This window comes from Hyperolius riggenbachi, chromosome 7 (genome assembly GCF_040937935.1).
Source record: "Hyperolius riggenbachi isolate aHypRig1 chromosome 7, aHypRig1.pri, whole genome shotgun sequence".
NCBI lineage: Eukaryota > Metazoa > Chordata > Amphibia > Anura > Hyperoliidae > Hyperolius > Hyperolius riggenbachi.
In genome coordinates, this window is record NC_090652.1 from 190,932,704 (window position 1) to 190,946,412 (window position 13,709).

General features: G+C 45.0%; 1 protein-coding gene across 1 annotated transcript in view; it reads left to right on the forward strand.

Moving 5' to 3' along the window:
• COL3A1 (collagen type III alpha 1 chain) overlaps positions 1-2,762 on the forward strand; it is a 2,242,195-nt gene extending 2,239,433 nt beyond the window's left edge. Inside the window, exon 51 of the mRNA XM_068244947.1 lies at positions 2,048-2,762. Within this exon, the coding sequence (XP_068101048.1) occupies positions 2,048-2,194 (147 nt within the window). The 3' untranslated portion in view covers positions 2,195-2,762. The remainder of the gene's footprint in view (positions 1-2,047) is intronic.
• The last annotated feature ends 10,947 nt before the right edge of the window (positions 2,763-13,709 follow it).

A 13,709-nucleotide genomic window follows, 5' to 3' on the forward strand; every position in this document is an offset into this window, starting at 1 on the left:
GGGGTGGGTCGATCACCCCATGGGTTCGCCGGAGGGGGTTCTGGCCATCTCTTATTCCTAGCTCAGCGTCACATCAAAATTTGTAATTTTATTGTAGAAAATAGACACCAGTAAATTGCAAAGAAGTATCCTTAAAAACACCCCCGTAAAACAAATCATGGCCACAAGCAGTTATTTCTACAACACAAATCACTGCACACATCCATGGGATCCCCATTTATACCTAATGAATGCTATATGGCTATCACCAATTGTCTTCCAATGCAAGGACAAACTGTAGTGAGAGGTATATGGAGGCTGCCATATTTATTTCCTTTTGAGCAATACCAGTTGCAGTGCAGAGTTATAAGTGCAGGCAGAAAATTCAGTGGTTTGGGTGTCTTAACAAAGTCTTAGTGCCCAGATGGGGCTCTTATCCTCTCCTCAGAGTCCTCAATATCTGATTCCGCAGTCACTGTTCAGCTCACTCTCTTCTCCAACTAGCTTGTTAATCATACTGCCATCATGCAGATTCAGTTCAATGTAGCAATAATGCAGAAAGCAAGTGAAGTGCATCATTTCTGATGCAAGCAGAAGATTCAGTGGTAGAGCAGCTTAACACAGTTTTTGTGCCCACCGGGGGCTCTCACCCTTTGCCCAACCACCGCACACTTTTCAGCTCATGCTCCTCTCCAGCTGGTTGTATAAAAACGTTGCCTCGCTCCACCATTGCTCTCCTGTGCAAAAAGGCTGCTAGTGCTCGCTTCACTGCAATAATATGCAATAACATTGCTAATAAGGATGGTTGTCTAGCCCTTCAGGAGAGATGACATGAGGGAAGGACATGTGACTATAAGAGCCAATGGTAAAGTGAGCCGCCCACCACTTGAGAAAGCCTGTAGTGAAAGGCAGGCAATACATGTGGTGGACCACATGGCCACAGCACAACTACAGCCACAATATACCTGACCCTCTGCCTCATCAAATAACAATCCTGCTGAATCTTCTGCTTGCATAATAAATTATGCACTTCACCTTGATTTCTGCGCTATTGCTACATTGAACTGATTCTGCATAATGGCAGTATGATTAACAAGTTAGCTGAAGAAGAACGTGAGCTAAACAGTGACTGCAGATATTGAGCAGAGGATAAGAGCCCTATCTGGGTGCAAAGACTTTTTTATGCCTCCCTAACCACCCTATAACTCTGCACTGCATCTTACTTTTTGCATTTCTGCTATAATGAATTCACTCTGCATAATGCCTATGTAGTCCCCCTAAGCATTTGACAGTACAGCTTGGCTAAAATACCAGGACTGCCAGGCTAATGTTGATCACAGGCATACAATTTTAATTGCAGGACAATTGGCGATAGCCATATAGCATTCATTCGGTATGAATAGGTATCCCATGGATGTGTGCAGTGATATTTGTGCTCACACAAATTACAAATTTTGATGTGGTGCTGAGTTAGGAATCCTCCATTTTTGTTTTGGATTATCAGCTTCCCATGCAGGACTCCAGAGACTGGTCAACTAAACAGGACTTTCATGAAGAGTGCAATCCAATGAGTGCAATCCATCTTGTAACTTAGCCATCTATGAACTTCCATGATTACAAAAGGGTTCCAATTGTAGCCAGGGATTTCATGGTACAGAATCTCCAAGTGTTTTTGTTCCTTCTGTGCATATATGTGATTAATGCTTCCCAGAGCCAAGACAGGGTGTGGAACAGGTAAAAGATGAGGCAGCCATGTTGAGCATGCTCAGAAAGAAAGAAGCTGTCACTTGCATGCCTGAAGATTAACTTTTTCAGGCATTACAACAAAAATAAAGAAACACAGCCTGGCTATTAATGTTTTGCACTGTAAATACTCATTTATCTCATCATGTCACAGGTCGCCTCCAGTACACTAAGCATACATATATAAGATGGTGGCTCCTTTGAAGTATGAAATGCAGCTAAGAAAGTTTTGAAATTTGGTTTTGGATATTGTTTGTCTTATATTGCAATTACATATTTAAACTAATATATTAATACTAATGTTTAACTATGCACCTATTTATAGCAACACACAGGAGAATGGGGACGAACAATATTTGAATACAGAACACGCAAGACAATGAGACTACCAATTGTGGATATAGCACCAATTGACATCGGTGGAGGAAATCAAAAATTTGGTGTTGAAGTTGGCCCTGTATGCTTTTTGTAGTTCCTTATATTTCCAGTTTTCCAGTAATTTATTTTTCATCCATTCTTAAAGAAGGAATGACTCTGTGAAGAAAGCTGAATACCTTTTCCATAAGACAAACTAAATGTTTGTATAAGAAAAAAAAATCATATTCTGAACAAGTATGAATGGGTGCTATGAAAAGGTAAAAATTACGATGGAAAACTTATTTTTTTTACAATGTTAACCATGTTAAAAAATTAGGATTTTTCTATGTTTCAAGCGCCACTCATCCCTCTAACCATGATAGTGTTCACTGCATGGATAAAGAAGTCGATTTTAACCTGGATATGATCAGAGTTTAACATACCACAGACAAATGAAAAACTAGGGTTGTCCTTGAATCAAAGAAGTACACCTAAATCGAGACTTTAAAAAAAAAATTATCAATAGCCAAGCATTATAATCCAATGTAACAATAATGTTTAAGTATAATTAACAGAATGTGGACCCATGTGCATTAATTATCTCCCTACCCCACCTGCTGGAATCACTCTGTTTTGTGTCATAGTTTTTTTAAATATTGAATAAAACACACAATAAAACATAATTCATTGTGTTTGATTCTTTGATATATTTATAGTAAAAGTACCAATGAAAAGAATGATTACTGTGGTAATTTATGCTGGTTGTTGTGTTCTCACTTTTGTACTTAAATTTTATTGAATGTTTCAAGATTTTTTTTTAAATAAAGAAGAAAAGTATATATAGATATGCATTCCAAGTTGTAACACCGGTACAGCCAAAAAAAAAGAACAAGAGCATTGATAAGGCAAAAGTACAACAGGTGCCATCACTGCCAAAAAGAGAAGGCAGCCATATGATCAATGTATGTACTGTATATGTTGTGTTCAGTAGTCACACATGCAGAATAACTGAAACTAGATTTATTTACAGAACTATATACATAAGCAGTGTCTTCACTCTATGTTCCAGAGCATAACAGGAGCCAATGACCCACAACAGTCCAGATAATCTTATGCAGCAATACAAGTAGAACAGTCATGGTATTCCTCAGAGATTTTGGTCCGTATTGGCACAATAGAAACACGCAGTTTCTGCAAATTTGTTTGAAAACAAAAATAATTCAAATACTTAACCATTTCCGTACCAAGTCTCTGCCCCCTTAAAGGAGTTATCAGAAAAAAAAATACAAATGAGCGTTACTCACCTGGGCCTTTCTCCAGCCCCTCGCAGCCGACTGTCCCACGCTGTCACCTCCACTCCCTGCCGCTGTCCCACTCTCGCCGCTCGGTATTCAGGCCGATTGTGGGGTCGGCCTTACTGAGGCTGCGTGAAGCGCCGCTGTCAATCATGGCCACGTGGGCCGCAACGAACTGCACAGGCGCAGAACAGCGGCAGGGAGTGGAGGTGACAACGTGGGACAGTCGGCTGCAAGGGGCTGGAGAAAGCCCCAGGTGAATAAAGCTCAGTTGTTTAAAACTCTGACAAAATTTTCAACAAAAATGTGTTTTCCTACTTTTTATAACCCATACAATTATCATATTTGCTTTTGTGCACAAGTATTAATATTCATTTAGATATTATAACTTCCCAAAGTTCAGTTAATTTACTTTGAAAGCTGCTGGTGCATTTTATTTATAACTGTTGTCATTCTGTTGTAAATGCTGCCAGCAGTTATTTCTGATCTGTTTTTCACTTCAGCACTCATCAGCTGAAGTCCTGCACAGTCAGAGAATGTTTACATAAATGTATCAAGTAAAGTATGTGTACTGTCTCACTACCGAAAGATAAATGTACAGGTAAAAAACTGTCTATCACACGTTGCCGATCAGGCTTGACCTTATTGTACAAACTATAGTTAATTAAAACATATCCCTTAGTAGCAGTATGTATTAGTTATGTATCTGCTCACAGGGATTTACTAGTAAATCCCTGTGAGCAGATACATAACTAATACATACTGCTACTAAGGGATATGTTTTAATTAACTATAGTTTGTACAATAAGGTCAAGCCTGATCAGCAAAGTATGTGTACACAAGATAAGAGTATAAGCAGTTCGGATGCAGGTTCTCCCTGCAGAAGAAAGAGTCAGCCCTGTGATGTAACCCTTTGAATGCTGTTTTACTAAAAAAAGACATTGTGTTAGTATATTGTATGCTGTAAATCAGTGGTCCCCAACCTGGGGGCCGCGGCCCCCTTGGTGGTCCCTGGGCAGTTTTTCTGAGGGGCAGAGTGTATATACTACACTCACAATCAGGGGAAAAAAAGGGTGGGGGTGGCTGCCGCCGCCACTAACTACAACCCCCCAACCCCTGCTGTAAATAATCTTTTAGAGCAAAGAAGAAATTCTGGGTTATATTGCGCTTTAAGGACCAGAGACTGCTGGTACCGTAAAATGCCACCTCCCAACGAATTGCTGCACATACCCACTAATCTCGCCGGTCATGACGCTGTTCCATCGCCGCAGGCTCCTCTCTCTGCCGTCTCTATGGCGGCAGAGCGCTATTAGCCGGTCATGAGCTGCTTTCATTTGTTCCTGATGCTGTCTATGACCTTGCATTATTATTATTATTATTTATTGTATTTATAAAGCGTCAACATATTACGCAGCGCTGAACATTAATTTAGGTTACAGACAATATTTAGGGTGACATACAGCAATATGACAATACAGGAATACAAGAAAACCAGATCACACAGCACAGTATGAGTACAAGGTAATGCTTAGTCAGTCACTGGATGGAGCATGGAGATTAGGCAAGTTAGGTTCACTCAAATGCATAGCATGGGTGCACAGTAATGGAGGTGCATGATCGGGTAGGACACAAAAGGAGGAGGACCCTGCCCAAAGGCTTACAATCTAGAAGGAGAGGTAGAGACACGAAGGTAGGGATCAGAGTTCCATTGTGGGTTTAGAGCACTTGTGAGGGTTGGTAGGCCAGAGTGAAAAGGTGAGTTTTGAGGGCCTTCTTGAAGATGTTGAAGGTGGGGGCTGCCCTAATGGGTGGAGGTAGAGCGTTCCAAAGTGTTGGAGCAGCGCTTGAGAAGTCCTGGAGGCATGCATGGGACTGTGTGATGTGGGGGGCGGTCAGGCGAAGTTCATTGGAGGAAAGGAGTGAGCAGCTAGATGTGTACCTCTGAGTAAGATCAGAAATGTAGGTTGGACAGGTTTTGTGGACAGATTTTTAGGTCAGACACAACATCTTGAATCTGATTCTGGATTGGATAAGAAGCCAGTGGAGGGATTCACGGAGGGGAGCCGCCCTGGTGGAGCGATGGGAGGAGTGGATAATTCTGGCTGCCGCATTCATGATGGACTGCAGTGGGGCTATTCGGGTCATAGGGAGACCAGACAGAAGAGCATTGCAGTAGTCAAGGCGGGAAATTATGAGGGCATGGATGAGGAGTTTGGTGGTGGCAGAGCTCAGGAAAAGGTGAATCTTACAGGTGTTACGAAGGTGGAAGTTGCAGGACTTTGTGAGGTTTTGGATGTGGGGAGTGAAGGAGAGTGCGGAGTCCAGGGTGACACCCAGACAGCGGGCTTGAAAAGTAGGGCGAATGGTAGTGTGGTTAACAGTGACATGCACATCTGGGAGGTTCATGGATGGCTGGGGTGGGAAGATCATAAATTCCGTTTTGTCTAGATTTAGTTTCAGGAACCTAGCGGACATCCAGGAGGAGATGGCTGATAGGCAGGAGGAGACCTTGTCCATGGTAGTGGTCGATATGTCAGGGGTGTGAAGGTAGATTTGGGTGTCATCTGCATACAGATGATAGTTAAAACCCATGGAGGAGATAACCTTGCCAATGGAGGATGTGTATAGGGAGAACAGTAGGGGGCCAAAGACCGAGCCTTGGGGGACTTCCACAGAGAGGTGGTTGGGGGTGGACGAGGTCGTGAAGGAGCGGTTGGAGAGGTAGGATAAAAGCCAGGTCAGGGTGAGATTGTGAATGCCCATGGACTGGAGGGACTGGAGGAATAGGGGATGATCTACTATGTCAAAAGCTGCTGAAAGGTCAAGGAGGAGGAGAATGGAGTATTTACCTTCAGCTTTAGCTAAGGCAAGGTCATTGACCACTTTGGTGAGAGCAGTTTCGGTTGAGTGGGCGGGCCGAAATCCAGATTGCAGTGCCACTATACCTAGCCTCTGATTTCTGGTCCAGTGGTTCACATATCTGGTACTATTCCAAATATGGCTCTAACTTCCAGCTGCTTTCCTATTTGTTAATCTCAGATCAGCCAGTCTTTTTTAAGTGTCTGTGTATAGCCTGACTACTCACTTCACACCAGAACCCAGTCCACACTCAGCCATGCTAATAAAAGGCTAGCAGTCTTTAGTATATAAATGAGCCATTAGGTCGATTTTGACCTCATCGATTATGCATCAATTCTTAAAGGACTTCCGAGCTGAAGATGAAAAAATCTATTTTTACACACCTGGGGCCTCTTCCACCCACAGCAGCTTTCTAAGTTGCCGCATCCCTAGTCCTCCTTGGTGTCCCAGCCAGCTGGGTCAGCTCTTCTGCGCCTGCGCGGACACTCGTGCCCGCGCGCCCGCGTCATCTGGCATGTACTTGGCCTGTGCAGTAGTTGTGCACAGGTGCAGTACATGCCAGATGACATTGACATGCTGGCACGAGTGTCCACACAGGTGCAGAAGAGCTGACCAGTGATGCTCGGATACGTCCTGATCACGGATTCGACTGTTTGGCCGTGATTGAAAAAAAAATCCGGAAAAGGCGTGATTGATTTCCGGATCTCAGCCGGACTCACGAATTCGACTTGGATTTTTTCCATGACTGAGACAATCACGTCTAAACATGGCCGTGATCACGGAATAGCGTTTAAGGTATTCTTAGAGCCCCCATACATGCTACAATCCCTCAAATTGCATGGAATATAAAGGTGATAAGGGGCTACAACTTAAACAAACAAATACCAAAAAGAACTTTTCGTTTTTAAGAAAATGGATTTTAAAGTTAAATCAACACTTTAAATGGGTCTATGAATTAGTGATAATTGGTTTTAAACAGAGAAATACACTTTAATCAATCGCAGAGGTGATGGCGAGTACCAATGGTACCTGGCAGTGGTGGTTCCACTGGAGGAGGATGAGTGGGCAACACCACAAAAGCACCCAGAGAGGTTTTTGTAATTGTTTTCTTTTTTTTTTTTCCTTGCATCAATAGCAATGACATAGCAGCAAAGTTGTCCGATAAATCAGCCCAAAAATTGTAGCATCCATGGACCCTGGTGGTGGGTACACAGACTGCTGTTGTCGTTCAATACGACATGAAAGGCGGCAGCAGGAGGACTAAGCAGCACTCTGCAGCAGCACAAAAGGAGAGTATGGCACCTCACTGGTGGAACCACTGCACGATAGATCAGCCCAAAAATTGCAGCATATGACTGCTGTTGTCGTTCAATACGACATGAGAGACGGCAGGAGGAGGACTAAGCAGCACTCTGCGGCAGCACAGAAGAAGAATATGTCACCTCACTGATGGCACCACAGCATGATAAATCAGCCCAAAAATTGTAGCATCCGTGGACCCTGGTGGTGGGTACACAGACTGCTGTTGTTGTTCATAGTACGACATGAGAGGCGGCAGCAGGAGGACTAAGCAGCACTCTGTGGCAGCACAGAAGAAGAGTATGGCACCTCACTGGTGGCACCATAGCACGATAAATCAGGCAAAAATTGTAGCATCCCTGGACCCTGGTGGTGGGTAAACAGACTGCTGCTGTTGTTCAATAGTACAACATGAGAGGCAGCAGCAAGAGGACTAAGCAGCACTCTGTGGCAACACAGAAGAAGGAGTATGGCAAACAACTGGTGGCACCGCAGCACGATAAATCAGCCCAAAAATTGCAGCATCCCTGGACCCTGGTGGTGGGTACACAGACTTTAGTAGTAAGACACAACATCAGCAGCAGCAGCAGCAGGGAGGAGGAGGACTAAGGACTCTGCAGCAGCACAGAAAGGCATAGCCCCTCATTGGTGGCACCACAGCTGGAAGGGGGGGGACAGGACTTCCAGGGCATACTGGGCAAGCGCCTTCCAGATGTCCAGTCTCTTGACCCAGTACTCCATGGGGTCCACGGGGCTTTCAAGCCTCCTGAATGGCCCCATGTAGTCAGACACCATGCTGGTCAGTCGCTGCTGATGCTGGTTGGAGAAGGTTGCTGTGTTTGGCACCTCTGCTCTGGGCAGCTGCACTGCATACATGCTCTTGCTTAGGCTCAGCAGGTCTCCGGGGTGCTGGCGGACGCTGCTGCTTGCTGCCGCAGGCACCTGTTGCTGGGTTGGCAGAACAGCATTAGTGGGGGTGGAAGGCTGGGGGAATGCTTCCAAGAGTCTGCACACAAAGGCCTCCTGTGTTTTTCTCAGTGGTGGATGGCGACATAAACTCCCCCAGCTTCCCCTTCAGACGTGGATCCAGCATCAAGGTGATCCAGATGTCCTCCCTTTCACGCATCTGGACCACCCGGGGGTCCCTGCAAAGGCAAGGCAACATGTGCGCAGCCATGGGGAACAGGTGGGCATTGGCAACAACATCTTCGTCCCCAAGTACATGCTTGTCGTCGTCCTTCTCCTGCGGAGTTTCCTCCACCTCAGTCTGCCACCCCCTGTACAACGCCAGTGGCGCTCTGCAGCTCCCACCCAGCATTCAGGTTAAGGAACTCCAATTCCTCCTCCTCCACTATCTCTAAGTCCTCCTTCTCCTGTGATGTGGATTGTGCTCCTGATCCGGCTGCCTCAGGGCTGCCTCCCGCTCTTCCATTAGATCAGACATTGCCCTGTCCGGCAGACAAACCAAGGGCACCCACTCACAAACGTATGCCCGCTCCCGGCTCACTATCTTGGTTCCCTGCAGGAAGGGAGTCAGGACCAGGCACATTTGCTGCATCTGTGTTCACTGAGCTGTGGTGATAATCACTTGAAGTTGCTTGTTCTCTTCACTACATATGTACTTGGTAAGAGTCGTCCTGTGCTGCAACAGCCGCTCCAACATCGCCAGAGGTGAGTTCCAGCGAGTTGGGACATCAATAATAATCTGTGGACCCTGGCAGTGGGAACACAGACTTAAGTATTAAATTCCAATATCAGCAGCAGTAGGAGGACTTAGGATTCAGCAACAGCAGCAGCACAGAAAGGCATGACCCCTCATTGGTGGCACCACAGCATGAGTATTGTGCCCAAAAATTGTATGCATTCGTGGACCCTGGCAGTGGGAACACAGACTGAAGTATTAAATTCCAGCAGCAGCAGGAGGAGGACTAAGGACTCAGCAGCAACAGCACAGAAAGGCATGGCCTTTCATTGGTGGCACCACAGCACGAGAATTGTGTCCAAAAATTGTATTCATCCGTGGACCCTGGCGTTGGGAGCACAGACTTTAGTACCTAAACACAAGATACAACATGTTTTCCGGGGCCTGAGGCACATACAGATGCTGGTCCCCATCATCATCACCTTCATCATAATAGAACTCTTCTCCTGACCCTAACCCCCCCCCCCCCTCCTCTGCCGCTCCCTAACACAGACCCCTCATCTGTACAAATGTGGCGAGGCCTGAGGCGGCAGACCAAGAGACGCTAGTGGAGAGGAGATGAGGACGTCCTGCATGGAATTTTATTATGTGCATTAACTTTTATGACATGTGAGTGCAATCTTTTTTGGTTTTATTTGAATAAATACGGAGTTACACTATGGGAGCCTTGTGTTAGTTTTTCTAGGCACGCTACAAGGCTACTCATTTTAATCTACTATATCTGCATTCAAACATGCACTGTTGGTCCTTGATCGGTAGGCATAAATATTTGGTGAGCCTGCATTTTTTCTATCTCACATGTATGGTGGAAAAACTCGGTGAATGAGTGTGGAAACACTGGACATAGCTGAGTGTGACAAGGTTGTGGCACGGTGTGCATAGTGGCAGGTGCGGGGTGCACACACTTTTGCACATATAGAACAATAGAGGATTTTAAGATCTATGCAGATTTACGCTATGTCATTTCACGCTTCTTTACTTTGAGGAACAAGTGAAGCAAGACCAAAAGCCTGATAAACAACCCACTAAAATCTGATTGCTGATTTATGGTATAGTCAGCCTCGCTATCTGGTGAGCTCGCATTTTATCCACTCCTTATTGTGCACACATCTGGTGGTGGGCACAGGAGATCCTACTTCAAATTTTAAATTTGATTACGCTATGGTTGGCTTTTTTTGTCTTTTTCTCGAGTGCCTATGTATGCAGAGGGAAGACGACAAGAAGAAAAGTGATTTGAAAAAATGCTTACTGCTGATCTGTGATACATCAGCCACTAAACGTTGGTGAAAGTGTATACTACAGCTTTAGAGTGAGGGGCACTGTTGAAGACATTAAGATTTGTCTAACTGGACTGGAACAATATTGTGTACTCTTCCTGTAACTGGGATGTGAGCGCTGTACAGACATTTGTACATTACGTTAAGGGGAGAGATACCCCCATTCTGTATAGTGATCCATCCCATGTTGCTTTTGCGTGGTGTTCATGCTGTTTTTTTGACTGTTTCATTTGTGACCTTTTTCTGTAGAGGGTAGAGGAGCGCTCACGCCACTTTCAATTAACAGACCCCTCATCGTCCTTAAAATTAACTTGGGATGTTGGCCCGAGCCCAACCTCCTCCTCCACAACAGGCCCCATCATCTCCTCCTCAACGGCAGCCATAAATACTCGCCCAAACGCCGGACTGAAGGGGACACAACACTCTCGTCCAGGGAGGGCTGCTGACCACTGGCTGTTGGGATGGATGTCACAGCGTTGGCTGCTGCTGCTGCTGCTGCTGGAAGTGCTGCTCACAGTGGATGTCTGTGAAAAACTCATGATGGGCTGCTCCTCCGTCATCATGTCATTGAATGTCTGTGAGTCAAGCTCCTGAACGTCCACACAGGGTCGAGCCAAGGTGCTGAAAATGGGTGACACCGGTGTCTGCTGACTCGGCCCAGGCTGTGCTGCGGATAGACGCCTCTCTGCTGCACCCTCTACAGCTGAGCGCCATCTCCCTGGCCGTGGACCAGTCCCAGAACTGGCGGAGGCAATGGCACTCCCTCATCTGCCACACCTGCGACCCCTGCCAGACATGTTGTATACTATGCACAAGATATTTAAGGCCTGGGCACAGACAGAAGGGCTTTTATTGATTTTTCAGAAAAGAAGAAAAAAAATTAAAAATTTTAAAAAATACGCAGACAGCGCAATTCACAAATACTGAATACAGTAATAGAACTTGAAAATCACTGGACAGCACCACAGTCTGACTGCACAATGCGCACAGCAAAGTAACTGGCTGCACGCTACTAGCACAGTACAATGTCACTGACTAAACTTAGTGACTGAACAGTGACTGTGACTGAAACTAACTGAAGTTGATCACTGGCTATGAGCTGAATACAAGTATCAGATACAGTAAAATATAGAACACAAAATTAGTGGACAGCGGTCTACCTGCACTACAAGCACAGTACAATGCCACTGACTAAACTTAGTGACTGACCAGTGGCAGTGACTGCAACTAACTGAAGTTGATCACTGGCTATGAGCTGAATACAAGTATCAGATACAGTATAATATAGAACACAAAATTAGTGGACAGCGGTCTGCCTGCACTACTAGAACAGTACAATGTTAATGACTAAACTTAGTGACTGACCAGTGGCAGTGAATGCAAATAACTGAACTTTGAAAGAAACACAAAAGAGACCGAGAGCCCAATATTTTGTAGTATCTCAGTGGCTGGTGGTATGGTGCACAACAAAGCAAAAATTATACTCACAAACGTAGGTCTCCACAAAGGCAACCACTGGATAGGCAGGCGGGGAGAATTATAACCTGACCCCGCTCAGGTATAAGAAGTCGCTCTCTGTAGACAGGAAGAAATGGGGATACACCCCTCCATTAAGGGTGGACTAGACAATTTGTAGAGTAGTATCACAAGAGTAAAAACAATTAAAAGCCATCTAAAAAGGGGGAAGTTGGTGGACTCACCTCCTTCATGGAAAGAAAAACCGGACAATGAGACGGTACTCACAATACAAAGTAACTTTTATTTAAAAAGCTCCAAGGTTACAATGCGTTTCACGGGTCACTATCCCGCTTCATCAGGCAATAGTTTGGAGGGTACTATGGGAAAAAAACAGAAGGGAGTAAGGGTTGCCAGAGGAGCACTTAACACGAAACCTAAAAATACAACAGTATGCATGTAATAGTCATATAGCGCATGATCAATATAGGCAACATTGCTAACCGACATACAGTACAGGGCAGACGTAATGCCATGAACATTATCAGTGAATGCAAATATCAATAATTTTTGCAAAGGTGCAAATGCTTGGATTTAAAAATAAATATGCAATTTACATCAAAGCAGCAAGTTTAAAATGACATCTCACAATAATCCACATATAACTCCGCTGAAAATAACATCGCAAAAATGATATACAGAAATAAGGGACATAATACCATGGTGTTGTGGCTGGTAATAATGTGTCGGCAGAATTGGACTGATAACAGTCAAAGTGTAGGAGTTCCACTTACCAAAGTCAGGTCGATATCCTGGCTAAGCGCCTCTGTAGGGGTCAGGGGCGTCTGACTGTTCACTTATAAATGATAAGGAACGCCCACTCATTCTGAGGCGGGTGCGACGATATCGTCGCACCATAAAGGCATAGGGTAGAAAGGGGAGTGCGACGTAAACGTCACACCATGATGACGCTAAGGTCGCGTCAGGTGCGACGCAATCGGCGCATCAGCATAATGGTAGAGGGCAGCGCGTATGCATCCGAATAGGCGCATGCGCGGTACTAAACAGCGGCACTCCGCCACCATGTCTATTATGGGCAAGTTATGGGCTAGTCCTTTATGCAATTAAAGGACTAGCGCCGGAGTAGTCAAATATACTTACAGTATATTCTGGTGTATAAGACTACTTTTTAACCCTTGAAAATCTTCTGAAAAGTCAGGGGTCGTCTTATACGTCGGGTGTCATTGATGCCGGGTGGCACGCCCTATCCTGTTAACGCCTCTCAGATCTCGCTGCTGAGGACTGTAGTGAAACGGCGCAGGTGCACATGTGCAAGATCTGAGAGGCAGAGAAGGAGGTAAATAGGATGCAAGGGTGGGCCAGAAGGGTGAAAGAGGTGTGTTTTATGGGCACAGAGCGATCTATTCTTTCAAACCGCTCAGGTAAACAGGTAGACAAGGAGAGCTGACTAATCCACTTGGGTAGAGGGAGAGTTGACCAATCCAACCAGTCAATCGCCTATATACTGTTATATACTGGGTACCATATACAGTACAGTACCAGTATCTGTTCATACAGAGCACCAATTTATGATGTTTGTTTTTTATTTTTATTTGGTGTGCGTTGGAAGAGGGGTAGTCTTATACATCGAATATATCCCAAACTCTATATTTTAACTGGAAAAATTGGGGGGCTGTCTTATACGCCCAGTCGTCTTATACGCCGGACTGTACGGTATACTTA